This window comes from Xyrauchen texanus, chromosome 9 (assembly GCF_025860055.1).
Source record: "Xyrauchen texanus isolate HMW12.3.18 chromosome 9, RBS_HiC_50CHRs, whole genome shotgun sequence".
Lineage (NCBI taxonomy): Eukaryota > Metazoa > Chordata > Actinopteri > Cypriniformes > Catostomidae > Xyrauchen > Xyrauchen texanus.
Genome location: NC_068284.1, coordinates 33,587,716 through 33,603,657, shown reverse-complemented (window position 1 = coordinate 33,603,657; position 15,942 = coordinate 33,587,716). Strand labels below are relative to the sequence as shown.

At 37.6% G+C, this 15,942-nt stretch overlaps 1 protein-coding gene across 4 annotated transcripts in view; it reads right to left on the bottom strand.

Moving 5' to 3' along the window:
* The window catches only part of LOC127648713 (unconventional myosin-IXb-like), a 50,607-nt gene that overhangs the window by 25,931 nt on the left and 8,734 nt on the right, over window positions 1-15,942 (bottom strand). For all 4 annotated transcript variants that reach the window (XM_052133438.1, XM_052133435.1, XM_052133436.1 and 1 more), the window contains exons 3-19: window positions 12,696-12,790; window positions 12,204-12,266; window positions 11,810-11,909; window positions 11,367-11,467; window positions 8,854-8,977; window positions 7,866-7,955; window positions 7,527-7,643; window positions 7,000-7,134; window positions 6,789-6,910; window positions 6,471-6,612; window positions 6,172-6,367; window positions 4,594-4,669; window positions 4,373-4,465; window positions 3,590-3,629; window positions 1,430-1,552; window positions 1,133-1,213; window positions 924-1,034 (exon numbers count right to left, since the gene is read on the bottom strand). In XM_052133438.1, the coding sequence (XP_051989398.1) occupies window positions 924-1,034; window positions 1,133-1,213; window positions 1,430-1,552; window positions 3,590-3,629; window positions 4,373-4,465; window positions 4,594-4,669; window positions 6,172-6,367; window positions 6,471-6,612; window positions 6,789-6,910; window positions 7,000-7,134; window positions 7,527-7,643; window positions 7,866-7,955; window positions 8,854-8,977; window positions 11,367-11,467; window positions 11,810-11,909; window positions 12,204-12,266; window positions 12,696-12,790 (1,809 nt within the window). The remainder of the gene's footprint in view (window positions 1-923; window positions 1,035-1,132; window positions 1,214-1,429; window positions 1,553-3,589; window positions 3,630-4,372; window positions 4,466-4,593; window positions 4,670-6,171; window positions 6,368-6,470; window positions 6,613-6,788; window positions 6,911-6,999; window positions 7,135-7,526; window positions 7,644-7,865; window positions 7,956-8,853; window positions 8,978-11,366; window positions 11,468-11,809; window positions 11,910-12,203; window positions 12,267-12,695; window positions 12,791-15,942) is intronic.

Below are 15,942 nucleotides of genomic sequence, written 5' to 3'. Positions count from 1 at the left end.
AGATCATGTGGACGGCCGGGTGCGTGTACATCATTACTTGGGGAAGAGATGGCAGCAGGATGCACTATGGAAAGAAGGCAGGCTGGCAGTGTGATGCTCTGGGCAATGTTCTGCTAGGAAACCTTGGGTTACTTTGACACATTCCACCTACCTTTATTTTTACCTTTTTTTAGGTAAAAATTATTACATGATACACTATTTAATCAAATTAAATAAATCCTGATATCAATATTTTCTAAGAAATGCCCCCAAATGAGTATAATTCAAAGTCATTATTGTGGCAGAGGAATAAAACATTGAACAGACACGAAGTGGCTTTTTTGTTTTGTTTTACTACCTATCTATCAATTAAGTTTGTCAATCTATCAAGAGGTTGGGTGCCAGGGTAGCTCAGTGGTAAAGACGCTGGCTACCACCCCAAGAGTTCGCTAGTTCGAAACCCAGGGCATGCTGAGTGACTCCAGCCAGGTCTCCAAAGCAACCAAATTGGCCAGTTGCTAGGGAGGATGGAGTCATATGGGGTAACCTCCTCGTGTTCGCTATAATGTGTTTCGTACTTGGTGGGGCGCATGGTGAGTTGAGCGTGTCTCTGTGGCAATGCGCTCAACAAGCCACATGATAAGATGCACGAGCAGACGGTCTCAGACGCGTAGGCAGCTGGGTTTTGTCCTCTGCCACCCGGATTGAGGCTCACGAGGACTTAAAAAAGCACATTGGGAAAAAAAGGGGAGAACCCCCACCCCCCCAAAAAAAATCTATCTGAGGTTGACAGAGGGAAGTTCCCATAAACACTTTTATAAAATAAAATTAGACAATTCACGTACAGGAATTTTTATTGTGTCATTTTTTTAATAATTAATTGTACTAAATTAATGTGTTAAATGACCAAATTAATAATTATTAACTTATAAAAAAAAACAAACCATGAAAGTGAATTTGGCTCCATACCCAGACCTTCTTATCCGAACTGTTTGTAACATGCCAGTGTACCTCAGCTGCTGAAGCACAATGCCATCATCAAAGTGCATTTCCCTCTGTAAACACATACAAACAAACAAGAACAAAGATTCTTCACTTGTTCTTCACCTAATAAGGATAATGAATAAGATTACAAAGCTTCCCTACACTATACCTTATCTCCATTAGATCTGATGCAGCGAACAAAGAAAGGTTCTGCCTTCCTCAGGGTTTCCAGCAGCTTGCTTAGGGATGCCTGGACCAAATAAGATATGAAAGCATGTGACTCATTGATCTGTCCATCAGCATCCATTAAACCTCTGCAAATTACATCAAAACCTCCCCACAGCTTCGATGTCCGAGCCTTTTATCTAATTTGCAGCTACCACAAAACAGGCTTTCATGCAGAGATGGAACAAAAGATCCCTGAACCGCTGATAGAGGAACTTATGTTTTCAACACAAAATTGAACCTGGAACTGAGCACTGATGCTTGGAGGTTTCTTCTTATTGTGCAGGTGGAGAAGGGACCTTGTCACACGGTTGTGCTGCGTCAGGCCCATGATGAGTTTCAGAGATCGTGAATCTATGAGGTTCTGCACAGAAAGTAACAGAGAATCACATGTTGAGCAATCACTCATTACTATAGATTTTTCTGCTTGCTAGTTTACAACTCGCCACCATGTCGGTAGGTTTCTGGGTAGATGACAGTACCTTGATATGCCATTGCCTAGCTTGTTCTGAGAGTTGCTAACAGGCTTGACATTAACTTTTTGGCTCACCGAACACTGGTTAGATGTGTCCCAAGTCATAAGCCATTCATCATTTTCACCAGTCATAATCCCCTCGCATCACAAAGAGTGGTAAAGGTAACTGGAGACTGTAGCTGCATGCATTTGTTTGGACATTTTATTTGAACGAGAATGATAAGTTTAGCAGGACACATGCTTAATGATTTTAATAATCTCTTGGAGCTTTTGAAAGCAAACATGACCTGTCAGAACAGGAGGAAAACAGTCAATAATTTGACCATAATTCATGGAAGTCCAGTCTTAATACCCCTTCGTTCAAAATTTTACAAGACTTGCCCTTATGAAAGTTTACAATTGTTCTTCCATTTTTTAACAGTGACATTTGTGATGATAAGGCCATAAGCACAGGTAAAACCATTGATGGCACCTCATTACTGCGGTTAGTTCAATGTACATTAAATAATCTTCCTAAAAAATAAAATCTAGTTTTATAATTTAAAGAAAAATCTAATAATAATAGCCTAAACACATTTAGAAACTTTAACTACAACTCAAACAGTTGTAATTTAGTTTTTTTATTAATCTAAAAGATTCACCCTAGTAAATTCAAATTTAATCTGTAAAATGTATGCCATAATACAATACTGTAAGTGTTACTACTACAGTAAAAAAAAAGCTAAAAAAGGGTTATAATGTGTAGATTGTAAAGTCTCATATATTATGTTGGTACATGCCACAGTATTGCTTCCCCCTTTTCCTCGTCAGTGCTGTTTATAATGTCAAGGCTGTCTAACCGTTTGAGATTTTGACTTCCTTCAATGTGCTGTAACATACAACAATCTGTGTATAATTTCAAATGGGTTGCATAGGTTTTGTGATCTGAGGCTTAACAGAGGAAAGCCTGCTTGAATCTAACATGTGATCAGCTCTGCGCTATCCTATCTCTGGAGCACGAGCAATAATATAGAGCGGATAATGAGTGAAGCCAGGTTGATGCGCATGCTCCAGATATAGGAAAGCACAAAGTGATTAACTCGCATAAGTGGGTCTGTGATGGCTCACAGACATCAATCACATGCAAAAGATGTATATGCATTTCAAATGAGAAGAATATTTAGTGCTTATAAAGCACTGAATGCATGATGTATTAATTTGCTTTGGCCGCCCGAGATTCACAATTTTAAATGCAGGAAAAACCATGAAAACGTAACCTGGCAAAGTGGCAAGTAAGAGTGATGGAGTCTACCTGCATTTGGCAGGTGGGCGAGTGTTAATGTCACACCCTGGTTGCTAGGGAATTGCTAGGTTGCTTGACCTGACTGACCCAAGTCAAAAGGGGGCACCCCAAGTCTCTATGATAGTCTGGTCCCTAGATATGATGGGAGCCTTTTAAACGTATTCACACCCGAACAACCATTTGATCTAAAAACGTATTCTTAAATGCTTGGAATTAATTTTGTATGCAAACTTAATTTGTGCCTAGGTATGAATTTCTTTACAATATCCCTGGTGGCAATTCGTGATATTGTCTGAGAGAATGCCCAGAATGACGGTCAGTTTGAGCTAAAATAATACTTTCATTTGTTACATTTTTTGGTCACTACATAAATCCCAGTCTCATTTGTATTATTTCATAGTCTAATCACTTTACAATTATTATACTATGTTAGAATTATTCTGAAATGTAGAAAAAAAGTAACAATACACAATAAGTAGGTTCTCGTTAAGACTGTTCTTAAAGTAATAGCACACCTCTTCTCAACAAGCAGCACAATTTGAGTTATCATTCATGTTTAAAGCACAAAATGGTGCAAGTTATGCCAAAGTATAATACTAATTATGAGCAATAAAACAACAATGATTGATGCTTGATTGATTTACCTTAGGAATTAGCTGCTTGTGTCTGTTTGGCCTGCTCTTCCTAGAAAGTGGCCAAATAAAAATTAGGAGAAAAAAAAAATGTGTTACACTGAGAAGAATAACAAACAGCAGAATTTTCCATTCGATTTTTTCAAATTCAATGACACATAACAATCAGAAGCTAAACAGAAAGCAGTGGTGTAGCCACAGAGAGATGCTGACAGAACATGTGGCCCACTCACTGAGAGAAGAGACGGGACTTCCTCATAGAAATTGTGGACAGACGCAGCTTGTGAGGAACTTGACCACCATACTGCTTAATGGAGTGTAGGACTTTGGCATGCAATTCCCTGATTCACCCCAACCCCAAATGCAGAAAAGTTTAGAGAGGAAATAAATGTACTATAAACATATTAAAATAGAGAGGGCGATTAAATTAGGGTGAGAAAATGATGACATAATTGTCATTTTTGAGTGAACTATCCCTTTAAACCAGCCTAAGGTGGTTAGCTGGTCTCCCAATCTAGCAAAGCTGGTTAAGCTGGTCGGTTTTGGGCACTTGGCCAAGGCAGCGAGAGCATGTATACCAGTTAAAACCAGCAAATCACTTTAGGCTGGTTGAGGCAGGTCTTTTGAACAGGATAGTCAGCCCAATAACCCATTTCACAGATAAAGTTGTAACCAGTTAGTCTGTTAATTCACAGGAAGAAAATCATCATCAAATGGAGAAGAACCCAAAGATACAATTTATATGGTGCACACAAAGGTCCTTGATCATCGGTTTGACAATCGAGGTTAACTAACTTCTTGTTTTCAAACGAAGCAAAGATGTCCTCAAATGCTTCAAGTGGACCCTCTTCAGACCGATCAAAGGAAAATTCAATCACAGGGTTCTGGCTGTGGAGACCAAAAAGTAATTATAAGCAGCTATGGCCATCAAATTGAAAACAATGCTTTAATTAGGCATACATCTGTAGTTCTATCAAGAAGCCATACTTCTTGTGGAACTTATCCAGTTCACTTACCACTTTAGCAACTCTACCACAGTGCTGGGTCTCCTAATTTCCCCCAAAGAGCGTCTGGAGTAACGCCTGACCTGATCTGATAAGAAAAAACAAACAAAAAACAATCAGTGGTTGTACACTTCAAAATCAGTGATTATCCACCTCGGCAAGTTTTTAAGGAATAGTTCACCAATAAATGAAAATTCTGCCTTATTCAAAACACTCATGCCGTTCTAAACCTGTATGCTGATCTGATTCCAAAACCTGAACTCTGCTATTGGATTGGGAATGGTATTGGTATAGATAGTGTTGTTTTTCCTTAAACAATTTAAAATATCTATATCTCACTGTGTGAAACTGATAGCGAGTACTCTTTTTATGTGTAAAACAAACCCTCTAACTACACATTATTCCATTACAAAATAGAGAAAACAAAAAACAATTAGATAAAACATTTTGCCAATTAAGAAAACTTTATCGTTAACTAGTCTTCTGGATAGTGCAGTAAAAAATGTATAGTAATTCTAGTGAAAGTCTTAAATAGTAAAGAAATAAATTCAGATCTCTATTTTTTTTGTTCACTTTAGTTGTAATAGGACATTAGTTAACTTTCCAATAGTCAACTTAATTAATATTATTACTAAATATTAAAATATTATTTTTACAAAAGTAACATATGTCATTCATAATATTTTATTTATAAGCCCTCTGGCTTTTATTTTGGTGGAACACTCCGGGAAGACTTAAGCGTTTGTCTATAGGCTAGTTTACAGTAGCTCCATCGTTACCATTCTGAATGCATGATATCAGCAAACTGAACTATTGAGCTTTAACATTTGAGATGTAGATCAAGTGTAGTGCTCCCTTACTGTGGGCTGCTCTCAGAGATAAGAACAGTAGCGCATCATGAGCCCTGTCCGTGCTACGAGTGTGGAACACAACAGAGCACTGCTAATTCTGCACATAGACTATATATTTATTCATTAAACGCAGCCTTTTGAGATTCAAAATACTACTGAATGTCTTCAGTACTTTAATAAATGCAAAAGTCATATGGACTACTTTTATTTTATGTTTAGAGCTTTAGATACCACGTGTTAGTAACAACCATTACTAACACGTGGTATCAGATTTGAATCGGTCTCGTCGGACTAATACCATATACAGTTAAAAACATCAGTATCTGAGTTGACACCAATCCAGGTGTCGGATCAGTGCATCCCTAAATTTAAGTAATTTTTCACAGATAATCTTCCTTTTCAGTGAGCTATTAACTTAAGAACAGGACTAATTGATCCGGTTGCAGCAACGGTTAATAAATCATTGGAGGGGAAGATTATCAATGAATCATTTATTAATTTGCTGTCTGTTACTCACAAAAAGCCATTGTATGGTTTCAGAAGACCTGGAATATGGCATGTAAGTCATATATACTATTTTTATGGAGCTTAACACTACCAACTGCCATTGTATGAAAAAGACCTGCATGAAGACGATTTTGTTCCACAGACTAAAGACATAAAGGCATAGGAGTTTGGAATGACACGAAGGTGATAAATTATATTAGAGAATTTTCATTTTTTATAGTATGGATGTTACCTGGATGTTTTTCTGCCCAACGCCGGCCAGCCTCGTTGAACACAGCCAGAGTGCGTATAGTGGCCCTGAGGATTCCCCATCTGAACACAGCCACTGGATTAGCCCCGATAAGCTGCCTCAGGTAACTGCACTCACTACTTCGTAGCAACGCAACAATATCTGGCCTCATGTGGTCTGTGTTCTTCTCCCTGAAGTCCTTTAGAGCAGAAACATCACAAAAGCTGATCAATATGGGTTTCCCACAAGTCAGCTCTTATCTCTTCACAACTCCACTGTACAGAGAGGGTCTGTTCCTTTACCTTTATCTGGTATTTGACCTTGCCAGCAAAATGCAGAATAACAAAAGCAGGCTCCCGCACTGGAGTATGCACAAAGAATGGGTTTTCCCGATGCTGCTGCTTAAACTTCTCCAGTAGAGTGCTATCTGTGGCATGAGGGAAACTAGAGTGAACAAAACACAGAATGTTATTACCAGTGAATACTAGAAACTACATAAGAAATTGGCTGTGTACATACTTAAAATAATGTAAAAGTACATCATTTTATGTCACTGCAAGACACTTTGGGTAAAAGCACCTGCCAAATGAAATGTAAGGTCTGAATAAATGGACACTTACTTGCTCTCCTCATCAAGCAGATAAAAGAGTCCTGTGGGTTTCTTGCTGAAGAGACTGATGCAGCCAATGTTGTCTGGATAGTCAACAGTGTGCCATGTAATGCCCTCTGCCATGTACTCCTCCTAAAACATGTTGAATGCTCGATTAGATTATCATCAATCAAGATCACAGCAGACATCAATTCAGGTACACTTCAGATGCCATGACTTACTTGTTCGAGCGTAAATATGCGCTGATTGCAGTAACACTGGAGTTGCTCATTAGCATAATTAATGCAGAACTGTTCAAAGCTGTTGGTCTTGAAATCTTCAAATCCAAAAATGTCCAGCACACCAATGGATAAGCACTATGAGGAGGAGAATATTTTATATTTAAATTATTTTTGTCTGCCACTTTGCGCCAAAACCACGACCAATTATTCTTAAAAAGTATGTTTGTCTTGTTTGAAAGTAAAAATGTATAAACATACAAATAATTAAACAAACAAGTTGGCAGATTTTCTAACTTTTTTCAGGCATATTTGATTTTTTATTTTCTTGCAGTTTTTTTTTTTGCAGAGAAATGGTTGTATACCTATACTTACAACCTTCTTAAAAATACACGGTATCCTATGAATATGTATATGAACTAAACATGATAGAAAAGTGTATTATTCCTTAACAAGAATACTATTATATAAAATTATTTTTATTATATTATATTATAAAAAAACTCCCAATTGGCTGATTAGCTTCATACCTTGACAGACTCCTCCAAGTCTCTCTTGTTGAGTAGAGCGTGATTTATTCGCAAAACTATCCAGTCAAACAGGGCACTGTACAGAGATTTGGCCATAGAGTCACTGGCAGTGATGGCCTTAAAACAAAAGTTTGAGCATAAAGTCAGCAGATTCTCAGAGCACCAAAAAAATCAGAAAGACAAATGGAGAGGAAAAGGAGGCAACATGCTCCAAGGGATGACGTTGAACAGCAGAGTTCACACGTTAAGTATGATAGACGAGGCACTTTACATTTGACTTAAATTACTGAATGGCACAGAGTAGAAATGCACCATGTAACGCATAAAAGATGAAGATACCTCGTTGAGGCTGTAAGGCAGGATCAGTGTGTCATTAGCAGTCATTGCTTTCCTTGTAGTCAGTGCTTCCACAAGCAGCTCCACTTTAACCTGAAATTGCCAACCAATAACAAAATGACAAATGCAACATTAATAAAGACAGTATTTCACTACATGAAGATCTACTCCTGTCAGCCGTTTTGAAACGGTCCCAGAAGATCCTTTTTACTAGTCAACTGAAATATTTGTATTTATATTCTGAGTCCTACTGGATATTGTGTAATCTTAATACAGGTATTAGTATTCAGGTAATATCTTGTTTATGGACAGTTAAGGAAATCGGGGGGAATAATTTAAGTTTTAGAATCTTGATATATTATCTTTAAATTCCATTTGATGACCTACTTGGACATTTTATCATATTGGCAATCATGATAGTTCAATTGGGAACCACATTTTATATGGTCTGTTTTATCACATTGCAATGCTATAAGAAAATTCTCATTAGAATAATTCCAATAGGAATCCAATTTACATTCCTTCTGGATTTTTGCCTAGGGTTTCATTATATTATATGTGATTCACCTTCTTTAAAAGTAAATTAGCTCATTAGGCTGATAATATGTGATTGCCAACATATATGCCATGCCAACTTGATTATGGTTAGCCAACGATTCACAATATATTACCATAAAATCTGATATGATTCCCGGTTTTCGGCTTTATTTCACACAAAAGGCTATTGTTAGTAATGATGATGATTTTCTTGTGTCATATAGTGGTGAGCCAATAAATGAACAGACATCACTGAACAACAATTCAAAAGAATTAAGGGTCAAGTTTACTGTAAATTGTTATACTATTAAAAGCATGTCAAATATTTTGTATTTCTGCATATGGTGCAGCACAGTGAAAGAGAGTAAACAGAAAATAAAATGAAGCAGTTGGAGGAACAGGAATTTGGTTTATATGGTAAAGTTGTTTATAACTATAAAGTATCCAGTGGTACCTTGAGAAGATCAGAGAGAGCTGAGAGGACATGATCTGGCCCAACGTTTAGTCCCTCTCCAACATCTTTTGGCTCATATGTCACATTCCCCAGGTATAGGATGGCAGAGAGCACAGAGAATATCCTGAAAAACACAATCAACCATTGAACCACAATATATTCAAATATACATTACTGTGTAAACATCTTTTGATGTTTCACAAAAACATTTCTCTTAAGATGGTTAATAGCAAATATCAATTTTGGATTTCCAAACTTTCCTTTTGCAATTAAAATAGAATAGAAGTAGAACAGGGAGCCCTGCAACAGATGGCATGGCTCCCACAGAGCCTGGATCTAAACATCATTGAGTCAGTCTTGGATTACATTACAAGACAGAAGCAATCGAGACAGCCTAAATAAATATAATGGTGACAAGATGCTTGGAACAACGTATCTGCCAACTCATTTGAAAAATGATGCGCAAGTGCACCTTGGAGAATGTGTGCTGTTTTAAAGGCATATGGTGGTCACAGCAAATATTAAAAAATGTTTATGTTTACTGCACTTTGTATGGTTAACTGATACATTTAAATTATGAATTGCCTTATTTTTGAAAACATCCTCACTATACAACATTTTCCACAACTGCCTAAACCTTTGCACAGTATTGTATATATTGTATTTTATACACTAAGCCTATCGTAAATTAATAAGGGCTTTTAGAGGGCATAGGGTTGGAAAATATACAAACAATATATCAATAAAAAGATCCATTATTCTTCAAAACTTTACATGGTTCTCCAAGGTAATTCAAATAATTACATTGTGGCATGGGGGGCATGGTCTTGTGTCATTACATTGTGGCATGGGGGCATGGTCTTGAGTAGGTTTGGGGGAAAGAGAGAGTGGTAAGGCTCATCACCTGTCTCTAATTATAGTGATGGCAGAGGTAGACCTGAAAAGGCACACCAGAGCCTCAGAGTGGAGGAGAGAGACCAGAGCCTGTTCCTATAGCTGTATTTGATACTATTGACCTGTATGTGTGTTTGGCCAACAAGAGCCCTTTTTGTTTTAGTTTAGTAAGACCCTTAGAGAGAGTAATAAAATACTCACATTTGACTGTTCACTGTCTCCTGACACCTCCATTGCCCACAAATTTAGAAATGTGTTACATACATGTTACATGACCACAGAAACATGGTATTACCATGTACATTTTGGGTACTTTTTTTTGTAACTGTAGCAATGTAAATTGACTTATATTGGAATTCATCTTGAATAACTGTTCTAGTTCAAACTTAGTTAAAAACTTAGTTTTTTATATTTAATCATTGGTTATCAGATTTGTTTAACCAGAACATTTACAGAACCATTACTGTTCCTAGGAAGACAGCTTATAATGATTCAAACATGATTTCCATATTGTATCATAATACTCTATGACAGATTGCAGTGCACACTGGAAGTCTTGATGCATTTTTTCCCTAAGTGACATGCACAGACTTGTACAGGAGCAGAATTCTTCATTTGTTAGTCATTTGTAAGAATGCAGTAGGTTATTTTTCAGCGATGTGTCTGTACATCTCTTCAGATTATATCTAAATAGATATCACAAATCTCAATAGTAAATCTTATTTACACTGAAGTACTCAGTATTTCTTAGGTGTACTAAATTCCTACACATTGTAATTTATTCTTGAAGTACAATTCAGTGATTTTATCAGGGCTAATGAACAGTCTCAGATTAAACAAACAAAGGAATATTTTGATAGCGCCACAAAACGTGTAATACTTTTAAGTACAGTCACTACAAATGGCTTACTTATGGTTGACCAAGTACACTTACTGAGCACTTTATTAGAAACACTTGTACACTTAATTATTCATTCGATTATCTAATCCGCCAAGCATTTGGCAGCAGTGCAATGCACAAAATCAGATACGGATATGGGTAAGGAGCTTCATTTAATATTCAAATCAACCATCAGAATGGGGAAAAAATGTGATTCCAATTATTTTGACCATGGCATGATTGTTGGTGCCAGATGGGCTGGTTTGTGTATTTCTGTAATTGTTGATCTCTTAGGATTTTCACACACAACAGCCTCTAGAGTTTACTCATAATGGTGCCAAAAAAAAACAACATCCAGTGAGTGGCTGTTCTGTAGAAGAAATGTCTTGTTGATTAGAGAGGTAAACGGAGAATGGCCAGACTGGTTCGAGTTGACAGAAAGACGGTAACTCAGATAACCACTCTGTACAAATGTAGTGAGCAGAACAGCATCTCAGAATGCACAACACGTCGAACCATGAGGCGGATGTGCTACAAAAGTAGAACACCACATCAGGCAAATTATTAGGAACATAGTGTTCCTAATAAAGAGCCCAGTGAGTGTTTATTAAGCTGGAGTACGAGAAATAAATTTAACATAGAAAAAATTACACTCATCAGCCACAGATACTTGATCAAATGTTTTAAATAGAATTTTACAAAAAAATGCTATGCAAACATTTTTCTTTAGAGCACTCACTGTTTTTTGGTAGGAGGCAGAAAGCCGACCATCTCCATGGCCTGATGAAGCCTCTTGAACTCGTGCTTCATTTCTGCTTGATCCTCCAAAAATGGGTTCTCCTGTGAGTGGCAGAAGGGTGGAGAAATGGTGGAAGAACTCAGTAGTGACATTGTGAAAGACAATTTGGAGAGAACTTAAAAATAGAAGTAATTTGCCAACTGTTGACATACAGAAAGCGAAGAGAGCTATAAAATTTACATGGATAGAACAGTCAAAATACTTTGGTCTTTTTCTAAGGACAAACATCTGAGAAGCTCAAGCAAAAGTAATTTGCTCTCAATTTAAATTATCATCATCATATAGGCTATTAGTTAATTGGAGAGCACCAGGAACACAAATCAAAACTGAAATTTCTTCGTAAGGCTATGTTAATTCTCTGTGAAGTTTGTGCAAATGGTTACTTGTTTGAGATAGTGGTAATCTTCAGGCCGCAGCAGCTTGAATTCATCTCTCTCGTCTTCTGGGGCGCCAATCAAAAGATAGTAAAAAACATGATAATTCCTGTGGGCCAGACATCAAGCAAACAGTAATGGGGGTTAATTTTTTTTTATAAAACTAGCCATTTGTTTTGCTGAACTGTGTCAAAGAAACAGAGATGCAATGTCATAACAAATGTAACTTCGAAAATGTTTAGATCCTTTGAAAAAAGAAATACTCAACTAACCAAAAGACAGATTTTCATCTATAAGTTACATGTCTATGTGTATAGCAACAATTCAGGTGCAAAATAAATATATGTAAAATGGTTAAGTTGGTGTGGAGATCTTTGGTCCATGTGATGTATTTTTTTTTTACCTTTCAGTTTTTCCTCTGGACACCAGACGGCATTTCTCTAGTAGGTACTTCTCAACAACAGCCCTGGGAACCATACATTACATTAAGTTTTAATTATTAACATGTAAACCTTTAATAATTATTAAACTGCCAATTATATTTAGAAGAGAATAATGTGAGGACGGGAAACAATGGGGAGAATGGGAGGGGAACGGATCAGGAAATGTCACAAGGTGGATTTGAACCGGTCACCCATTATTGCACCACAAATCAATGTGCATCACTAAGCCACGTCAGTTTTTAGCATTTTTAATTCAAGTCTGAACAATATCTTTGATAAGAGACCAGTTTCCATGCTCTGCACATGGCAAACATTTCTTTTAATAATAAATAAGCGATTGCCTTGGAAGACTATAAGCGTGTGTACATTGGTGTAATGTTCATAAAAAGATCCCCATCTCTGGGAGTTTTGCTGTGTGACGTAGAATATGCCGAAGTGCACAGATGACTCACCCTCTCACAACACCACTCTCCAGATAATTCACTTGAATGAACTTCCCAAAGCGGCTTGAGTTGTTGTTGTAGGCCGTTTTAGCATTGCCAAAAGCCTGAGGAGATTAAGAAAAGGAATGCACATTGCTTTTGAGGTCACAGAATTGTTTTTATATTTCAGAAAATACATAGATATGGTGTTCATGAATGCCAACAGACAACAGAACTGGCGGTGACAACTGATCTAAGGATAGCTAAAAACACATGTCAGCTATAGTCTTAAAAACTAGAAGCTTGTCAAAAACAGCCTGGAACTCACACAGCCAACAGTTACATGTTACTGATGTTACAGGCATTAAGTTAGTCATTATTATTTGTTGCTCAAACCACAGCAAGTCATTGACAGATTGGTTGCAAAAAAACAAATAAAACTTTTGAGGTCAGTGGTAAACCCTTTTAATGCATGCACTATGCTAACTATAGGGGCCTTAGTCTCTATTTTGATTTATTTTATGATTTAGTTAAAGCCGATAAGTGTAATATTTTTAAAATTAAAACACTTTCTGGAGTCGCGAGTTTGAATCCAGGGTGTGCTGATTGACTCCAGCCAGGTCTCCTAAGCAAACAAATTGGCCCGGTTGGTAGGGAGGGTAGAGTCACATGGGGTAAATTCCTCGTGGTTGCGATTAGGGTTTCTCACTCTCAATGGGGCGTGTGGTAAGCTGTGCGTGGATCGTGGAGAGTAGCATGAGCCTCCACATGCAGAGTCTCCGCGGTGTCATGGATGTCAAGCCATGTGATAAAATGCGTGGATTGATGGTCTCAGAAGCGGAGGCAACTGAGACTTGTCCTCCACCACCTGGATTGAGGTGAGTAACCGCGCCACCATGAGAACCTACTAAGTACTGGGAATTGGACATTCTAAATTTGGAGAAAAGAGGATGAAAACATTTTTTTTAAATACTTTTTCATATACTAGCTTGAAGGGACAGTTCTCCCAAAAATGAAAATTCTCTCATTATTTACTCACCCTCATGTCATCCCAGATGTGTGAATTTCTTTCTTCTGCAGAACACAAAGATTTTTAGAAGAACATTTCAGCTCTATAGGTGCATTCAATGCAAGTGAATGGTGGCCAGAGCTTTGAAGGTCCAAAATGCATATAAAGGCATCTTAAAAGTAATCTATAGGACTCCAATGGTTTAATCCATGTCTTCTGAAGCGATTTGATATTTGTGGTTTCCTATAAATCTCCACATTCACTTTCACAGTCTTCTACTTTTGTTTTTGGCGATTCACATTCTTTCTGCATATCAACACCTACTGGGCAGGGAGGAGAATTTATGGTAAAAAAGGACCCTCACCTATCATTTAGCGTCATACTGCCTTTATGTCCTTTTTGGAGCATAAAAGATCTGGCCACCATTAAATTGCATTGAATAAGCCAACAGAGCCAATATATTCTCCAAAAACTCTTTGTTTGTGTTCAGCAGAAGAAAGAAAGTCATACACATCTGGGGTGGCATGAGAGTAAGTACATGATGAGCTATTTTTTTTGGGTGAACTATCCCTTTTATATGCAGAGACAACAATAAGTAACCCCTTTGTTGGTTAATTTCTCCAAAACACTAGTTTTTTTAGCACTTTCAAAACTTTGCTCTGGTTTTTTGATTAGCTCAACATACATGCATAACAACACAAGGAAACAATTTGTCATTATTTTTGCAATTCTGTTAGGTGACGCTAGTTTAAAAACTGTAATTTCTGTAGAAGGACTCTAAGCTAACATATAATAACAGGCTTGCAGATTGCTCCCTATTGATTCACAATACAATCTGCTTTTGCCAACATTCAGGACTTTTTCCTGCTGTAAACATGTTTTACCTTTGTTTTAAACAAATAGCTTCCATGTCTCACTTCCATGTTGCAATGTAGGAAAATAAATACTGAAGTAAGAGAAAGCCTCTGAATAGAGAGAACGCTGAATGAGATGTTACTTAGAATCTGTAAGTTGTAGAGTTTTATCACCTGCCTGACAGAGCCTGTCTTAACATGACATATATTATCTCTTTCTGGAAGTCTGACAAAGCCAACACCCTGGGCTTCTACAAATGGAATGGTGAAGCTAAGACTTGTCAGCTCCAAAACCGGGCCTGGATCAGACCTAACACAAATCAGTAATGTTATACCCCTTAAAAGGATAGTTCACCAAAAAATGAGAATTTACTCACCCTCATGCTGTTTTAAACATTCTTTCTTCCGTGGAACACAAACGATGATGTTAGACTGAATCATTCACTTTCATTTAATCTTTTTGTCCCAAACAATAACAGTGTACATTGACTGAGGCTACACATCTCCTTTTGTGTTCTGCCAAGTAAAGCCATATGGTTTGCAACATGAGGGAGAGTAAATAACAGAATTGTCACATTTGGGTGAACTTTAAGACTAGCCAGGTGTGCCAGGTCTCCTAAGCAACCAAATTGGTCCGGTAGCTAGGGAGGGTAGAGTCACATGGGGTAACCTCCTCGTGGTCACTATAATGCAGTTCTTGCTCTAGGTGGGGCGCGTGGAGAGTTGTGCATGGATGCCACGGGGAATAGCGCGAAGCCTCCACGAGTGCCATGTTTCCGCGGTAGCACACTCAACAAGCCACGTGATAAGATGCGCAGATTGACTGTCTTAGACGCGGAGGCAACTGAGATTCATCCTCCACCACTCGGATTGATGAGAGTCACTACGCCACCATAATGACCTAGAGCGCATTGGGAATTAGGCATTCCAAATTAGGGAGGAAAAGCATTTTTTTTAGCCCCTTTTCACTGGAGAAGGGAAACTAGTGGATCAAAGGTCACAGTTCTCATAATGCTCAAATGAAACTGAAAATCAAATGTCAGAACTCCAAAGTTCAGTGCAACATTCAGTGAAAGTGCAAAGCATTCTTTTCAAGCCTTTGACAGGTGTGACACAGTTTTGTGTGGTTCCTCATAAACATCTGCTTAGCACTGTTTTCAACAGTAGCTAGAAAGTTTACAAAAGAAGAGAATGTGATTCCTTCATGTTTTTAGCACAAATGGTACAAGACAAGTTACATGTCTAAGTGTAATACTCAGAGCAGTTCTTCCCAAGTCAAACCCTGTTCCTGGATGCCCCCCTCCATTTTATTCATTTAAAGGTGGGGTATGTGATTTTCTTTTTTGACCATTTTTTCAAAATAACTTGAAATCCTATTCCTAACCCACTTACTGGCTGTAAATTAGAAGCACTG